The sequence below is a fragment of the Limulus polyphemus genome, unplaced genomic scaffold, assembly GCF_000517525.1.
Source record: "Limulus polyphemus unplaced genomic scaffold, Limulus_polyphemus-2.1.2 Scaffold266, whole genome shotgun sequence".
NCBI classification, from domain to species: Eukaryota; Metazoa; Arthropoda; class Merostomata; order Xiphosura; family Limulidae; genus Limulus; species Limulus polyphemus.
In genome coordinates this window covers 389,062-396,769 of record NW_013665876.1, presented here as the reverse complement: position 1 = coordinate 396,769, position 7,708 = coordinate 389,062, and the positions used below count along the sequence as shown (strand labels likewise).

Here is a 7,708-nt window from a genome sequence, read left to right as displayed (position 1 = left end):
ACATCGGCGAGGGTCGTCCACATCCTTCACCCCTCTCTCAGTATGACTACTAACACGTGCGCTGTTTCGTGGCATATTTCCTAACTCACACCACTCCACTAACGGATTCACTGTCGAATTCGAAAACTATTCCTACCGGATTCTTACCACCAATCGGATTCGGATTAGAATATACTAAACTTTACAGATTATATAGGCTACACAGGTGTGACGTTTAGGCAATTCGTTTAACTATTATACGTGATGTACGTTTTTTTTTGGGGGGGAGGGGGTTAATGAAAGTGTTCCAAAACGCGACATTAATTTCTTGACGACCTACTATTACATCATACAATTTTACCTGATGTGAGCACGCTAACCGATTATACAATATCATGACATTTCACGGCAATATATTACATCATTCACCTAACCTTTGTTTTGTAACTGGTCTTTCACGTTGGAAACCAAATACGTGATCGAATCCAGCATGCCTGTCAACGAGGATACTCCACACTGTTCCAGGTTCTGACTGCTCGTTATTCCATAATTTTGGCCAATCAGAGCCACCATAAATAGATGTTTCAAAGTTCTGAACATTTTCAGCACTTCCTTGGCAGAACCTACATACATAACAGAATCCAAATAACTAAACGTTTTTTGATTTCTGCGTTTTGTGATGATGATTGGGTTACAATGGTTAACAATGTATCCTAATTCTATTAATTCTATATTTTCATTGAAAACAAGTAAACTGTATCAGTTGATCCAATCTTTCCAGCTTACTAAATGTGATTCAGTGACAAAAAAATTTCTTACTACTTTTTATATATATCATATATTTGACCTCTAATAATGCCATTTCAAGGTTACGATACGGGTTGAAAATTACGATGAAATAATAATTAAGTAATCAATCTTTCATGTATATACCATATATCTATTCAAACGTTGAGTCTATTATTAATGTTTCCACTAAGTAGACAATTTAAGTAATATTATACTTTTTAAATACCAAACATGCAAGATATCTACAAAATTTTGACACAAATAACTCATGCAAAATATGCTTGAAATTAAGCGTCAATATTTTAAAAAGCATTTTCTTTAAATACTCTGCACCAAACACGTTGTTCTGTAAAAATCACTTAATAATCATTTTGACAGTAATTATAAATAATACATAACAAGATGAAATCATAGGCATTGTCTAATAAAATTGATATTTACCTCACACATAAAAGTCTCCCCCGTTAAATAATACTCAGATTATTTTTAAACAACTGAAATATGAAGAACGTTTATATATAGTGAAACAAGATTCACGTTTTCTTTCCTTATATGGACATGTTTACACCATTCGTTGAATGCCTCTAGGCTGAGACTTTTTTTTGAAGTGAACTTTCAAAGGTCAACTAATATAGGCTTTTTAACCTTGATAAAGTACACGTTATCAACAGGAGTTCACTTTAATGTAGCAAATCTGGTTAAGTCACTTTCTAGGAATTTTTTTTTCTGAGAATATCAGTTCATCAACTAAGTAATTTATTATTATATGTAAGATCTGATAATTAATCAGATATGACATAATAAACAGTGTTAGAAAACAAAGATGGTTGTGGGTTTTTTGGTAAAACCATTTTTTATCTATTTTTAAAGTTTAAATTTTAAAGTTTACTGAACACTCTAGAGTTTTGCCATTAATATAATCTTAGATGTAATATTGTTTGCATTTGTTTGAAATACAGGCGAACAACAGCTCTTCCCATAATCTTCTTCTTATTATGTATTGGTTTAAACCATAAAGGCAGTTTTATATTATACTTAGAAGAAATAAATTAAAGAGTACACGCGAAGATATATATGTACATGTTCCATGATTAGTTTTGTCGTGTATAGTCTCATATAAAGATATAAAGTAAAATAAAGAAGCTGGAGTTCCCCAGTGGCACAGCGGTATATATCTGCTGACTTAAAACGCTAAAAACCGGGTTTCACCACCCGTTGTGGGTAGAACACAAATAACCCATTGTGTAGTTTTGTGCTTAATTACAAACAAAAACTTGCAATTCCTTTTTAACGTAGAAATTGTTTTTAGCTTTATACATCAGTAATATTTTTAATCATATTGCCTAATGTGTTTTGATAAATCGTGTTATTAACCAATATAAGAAATACATGATGAATGTTAAACACATTTTCATTATACTGTAGAAGACTGGAAATTTTAAGGGTAAATATGTTCATTTATAAAAATAAACAAATACTTCTGGGAATATGTAGCAACTTTTTCCACTGTCCAGCAGCTCACTAATATATTTACCCTGAGAAGATAAACATTGATATTCTTTATACATAAAATACTCTAGACACATCAATCAACTCATGCGATTCCATTTAGAATAACATCTAGCAAAGAATCAACGCGAAACATTAGAAAGTGATTATGAGATTCAAGAAAAATGAATATTTTCATAATTTTTTATAATTTTACAATTTATGTTAGTTTGATGATCAAGTATATATACATTTTGTGACTATGTGTGTGTATACATCATTTATAATACTGTGAAGACTTCGCATCAGTTCTGATATACACATAATAGAAGCATCACCTAATATCGGGTTATATAGTCTTTAGGCGCAAGGTCAGCTCAAACTTGATGTAGCCTAGACATCACAACGTCCAAAAAGATGTCTTGCTCAATCTTAGCCCGATTGTTAATGAGTTTTCTTTAATTAGCTCATATACTACAGCTTTCAAGTTCCTCCAAAGAAGCTCAATCAGAGTGAAATCTGTTGATTGGGTTGGCCGAGGAGCCCCGAAGTGTCACAGCGGTATGTCTGCGGACTTACAACGCCAGAAACCGGGTTTCGATACCCGTGGTTGACAGAGCACAGATAGCCCATTGTGTAGCTTTGTGCTTAATTCCAACCAAGCAAACAAACAAACAAACCCTTTGTAGGACAGTATGAGCATGGCGAATTATTGCATTATCGTTTCATAAAAGTCTTTATCTGTCAAAGTGAAATAACGGTATGATTAAGACCGGTAAATATGCTCAGGTACACTAAAATGACACCGCACCTGCCACAAAAACTCCAGTCATATCATTGCTCTACAACCAGCAGCTTGCACTGTTGGAACAATACCAGCAAGGTCACGTGCCTAAAATACCTTTTCTCTGGATTTCTACCACATCGGCAGAAGAATATGGTGAAACGACAACACCTCCGACCACATCAGACTGTGAGACAGAGAATTCTGTTTTTAAATGGTTATGGTTTTCGTTCATTCATTTAATATTTTTTCTTTCGGTTAGTTTATCTATTTACATTTGAAACGCTTATTCACCTTCTGATGATCACGTTTATTTTGAGTAAATTTGTGTGTATTATGAGACTGACATCAGTTTCCCCTAGCGGTGATGTACAGATATCATTAATGTTGCACAAAAGTATTTAAATTATGTACAAATATTTTGCACCGAATTATGTAAATTACAATGACATGGTTTGTAATTTCGTGATTTAACAAGTGAATAAATACCGTACATTGAGCTTTAACAAGTTAGTCTAGTTCAATTAGATCAGATCGGTGATATTGGGGGCATATCATCTACTGATGGCGCCCCCATAAATCGCAAAAAAAAAACCAACATAACAAGTTAATTCACGAGATGTAGTTGAGTAGTATTACTGTTGATTATTATTCGATGTTGTTATTGAATTTGTTGTTTATAATACGGAATATTGTTATTTTAAAATTAGGTTTTTTTGTAATTGTCTGATTCCTTTATTTATTGAAATATCTGTTAACCTAGATTTATATATTGTATTGTTCATTAATGTTAGTTTCAAGTTCTGATCAGGCTCGTATTTCTTTCCTGAGTTTGATAGGTTATCAACTTTGTTTCAATAGTTTGAAAGCCACACTTTGGACTTCTATGGTTGTCAAAGTATAATAATTTTTTATTTTATTGGTTCAACCCTGGTTGTAGCGACAAGTTACTTTAGACCGTTATGACACGCTTTATAGTCATCGATAGCCCACTTTGATAGATTCTGAGGACAGTTGGTATTAAAAGTTATTTGTTTGTTTAAGAGCAAAGCCACATTAGACTATCTGCTATGTTCACCGCCGGGAATCGAACCCCGGATTTAAACATAGTAAATCCGCAAAGTTACCGCTGTCCCAGTTGGGGACTTATTTCTAAAGAGACTATTAACATCTCTTTTTTTTCGCTATTTAAAGAGATTAAGCAATCACCTGAAATACCATCAATTCAAAAAATAAGTAAGTAAATGTTCTACAAATATGAGGGAACTCCTAATAAAACAACCGGTATTTTAGTTTTTAAGAAGCTGAAAAGAAATACCAAATTAACAAGAAATTCAATGGTGCATTAAATTAAATTCAACTACTATTCTTTCACCGATTTTTTAATATGAAATACGAAACATTAATGCAGTTTTATTTTTTCAAAATTAACATTATTAACAAGTCGTATAATCAATAGTAATGTAACACAAACTTTGAATTAAACAGAATTTCTAAATTATTTCTCAGAAAGGAACTTTAAAAACTGCCTCTACGTTTGCTATTATAATTTAGTTATTTGGAGTCCACATTTGTGTTTAATTGGCATTCATATATATAATAAATTCAAATTTATATATTTCTGCCAAAACTTGAAGAAAATGTACAAAATATTAAACAAAACGCAACGTCGTTACTAGCAGTATGATTCAAAACTTATTATATATTACTGGCTAAGTACAAACTGACCCTTAATTTCACTTCCACCCTCATTTTAGAACAATTGGCTGATATCCAGAACTTTTTAACACGTTTTAAATATTATCAGTTGTTAAAAATTTATTGGCAGAAGAAGAAGGTACAGAACTAACTTGTGTCAGTTGACATATATAAACAAGCCTCAACTTAATGTAAATACCCCCCAAGTGGCTCAGCGGCAAGTCTTCAGATTTAAAACATTAAAAACTGTGTTTCTATACCCGTGGTGGGCGCAGCACAGATAGCCCGTTATATAGCTTTGTGATAAACAATAAACAAACAAATCCACCTCGCATCAGTAAAGCCCCACTACTTACAGTCCAACCTCCTACGTCAGTATCTATATTAAAAAAAAAACATTTAAATCTCTTGAGGTCATCCATTAACATTGATAAACTCATAAAAAAGCAGGACATATTACATCTATTTATAATTTAATGTACGCAAACTAAAGTTGTTTTTTGTAATTTTTCTTTCAACTAAGACAACAAATGCATAATAAAATCCTGATTCATTTTACACACTTCTTTGAGAGAAAGTTAAAAGTTTTATCTTTTTACACATTTCCAGCAGTTATTTAGTAAAACTTAAGTATAAAATAAAATTTAAATTGGTCAATGTGTTTAAATTTTACATCTGAGATAGATTTTATTATTAATAACACACTGTCATTTCAATCACTGTTGTCCTTTGTAGAAGCCCCCCAGCGGTATGACTGCGGACTTACAACGCTAGAAACCGGATTTCGATACCCGTGGTGGGCAGAGCACAGATAGCCCATTGTGTAGCTTTGTGCCTAATTACAAACAAACAAATCTTTTGTAGAAACAAGTGCACATCATCCGTTTAATGCCCTTAAACGAGTTTATCATAGGTCATCTTTCATTTGGATAAAGGAATATCATTTCACGCTTTTAACCTTGATGAAATAAACGTAATCGACCAAACCTCGACTAGATTTTGTTAAACCGGTTGTACAAAGTTCTTGGAAAAATTACTTGTTTGTGAGAATAGCCAGCATACTGATCAACATAAAAAATGGATCATCAGGTTTCTTCGAATAATGTATTTCCATCAACAGATTGTCTTTTTTCCGTAATGTCAGGACTACACTAAGATTTAATATTTAATTAAATGGGATATAATGAATGATTTCATGGTACACCTACTCTGTTAAGGCAGAAGAGGTGGTAGTAGTTTCTCAGTGAAACACCATCAAAAGTTTATGTTCTTAAAACATTTTAATCTGAGGTTTTGCAATGTTTTAAACAAAGTCTTTGTTCAGATTACGTGTTGTTTCTGATTTTGTTTCTATTATTAAGCACAAAGCTATACAAAATGCTGTCTGCTCTTCCCACTACGGGTATCGAAACCCGGTTTCTAGTGTTATAAGTCCGCATACATACTGCTGTGCCACTGGAAGGCTGTTCAGATTACAAACACACAATACTTACGTTTAAGGCTACACTGTATACACTAAGATGAGTGTAATATCTACATTATTATACATCTCATATATAACTTCAGTCTTATATGAAGATACATTCTTAAACGGTATTTCGTTAAATTGAAAAATACAGTAATTTAAAAATAAAATTAGACTCTTCGGGTATCGCAATCTTACTTCTAACTTAACATTTCGTTGTGGTGCCAAGGCTTATATCAAAGGCAATATGCTCTTGTAATTAACAAAAACAAACTGCTCACATAAAGTTGAATTAATATTCAATTTATATGTAAGTACATAATCTAGTTCACGTGATAATCACCAAGAAGAGAGGTCTATCAATCTAGGATAATATGATATTTTATTTACGTTTTTAAATTTTAAATCTAAAAAACATGATCAACTAAATGAAATTTTAAAGGTTTTCAGGTTTTCGTCATAAAATAAAATATTGTGGAAAAGCGTACTTTTTTCAATCTAATCGCTGAAATTGCAAATATTCATATTCATTATTTGAAACTCGTACCGTATAAATAATCCATAATACTAAGAAATATAGTACACAAGTTATATTACCCAATAAAGAAATAGAAAAGCCGACTTATTGTCAAGCTTTATTTTTATAGTAGTCTTCCTAGACATATGCAAGACGTTCCTTTTCAATCGGCTAAAACAGTTTTTTCATATAGTTAGTGAATGTGAATTAAAACTAAAATTTTAAATCAAATCATCAAACTGAAACGCAATTAAACGTAAGATCTTACAACTATGCGTCTGTATGGGTTTTTATTATAAGATTTGTTTTAGTGTTTCATTTGTTCAAATTATTGTGAATATTTGTGTCACTAACAGCACTAACTCCTAAATATCTACAGTAATAAAATAGCGTGTCTCTGTGTGTTTTGTTGGAAGTTAAGCACAAAGCTACACAGTGGGCTATCTGTGCTCTGCCCACCACGAGTATCGAAACCCGGTTTCTAGCGTTGTAAGTCCGCAGACAAACCGCTGGGCCACTGGGGGCGTCTGTGTGTGTGTGTGTGACCACTATAGCGCCAAGAAGAAAGAACCTAGAAACCTAAAATTTTGCACCCATATTAAATGGACTCTGCGGGTATGCACCTAAGTATTATTACTTATCTTATCCATGTACGTGCGCGCATGCACGTGCGCATCTATTTAATGAGACAAGCTAACGAAAAATCGCATAGAAAAGAATTGGTTCCTTATATTACAAATATAAATCACAGAGAAACAGACAGACTGACACGCTCTTTTATTATTACAGTATACCCTGTAGTATATCAGTTAGATTAATAACTTCCAATATATAGCAAAGCTTTTATGTCATGTTACTTAACAACAAAAGTATAACCTAACATTGTTGTTAATCTATGTACTGAAAGTATAAAATGAAATGTATAGACAACAAAACTGGAAAATATTTGTTGTATTTCTTAATTTAGAGTGTACCGTTTGTTTTATTT

General features: G+C 32.3%; 1 protein-coding gene across 7 annotated transcripts in view; it reads right to left on the bottom strand.

The window, feature by feature from the left end:
- The window catches only part of LOC106456865 (techylectin-5A-like), a 70,554-nt gene that overhangs the window by 9,223 nt on the left and 53,623 nt on the right, over window positions 1–7,708 (bottom strand). For 6 of the 7 annotated variants that reach the window (XM_022382650.1, XM_022382648.1, XM_022382651.1 and 3 more), the window contains one exon: window positions 414–602. In XM_022382650.1, coding sequence (XP_022238358.1) covers window positions 414–602 — 189 coding nt within the window. Of the gene's footprint in view, window positions 1–413; window positions 603–1,209; window positions 1,281–7,708 lie in introns of those variants that run through there. The other variant, XM_022382652.1, reaches the window with a different exon arrangement.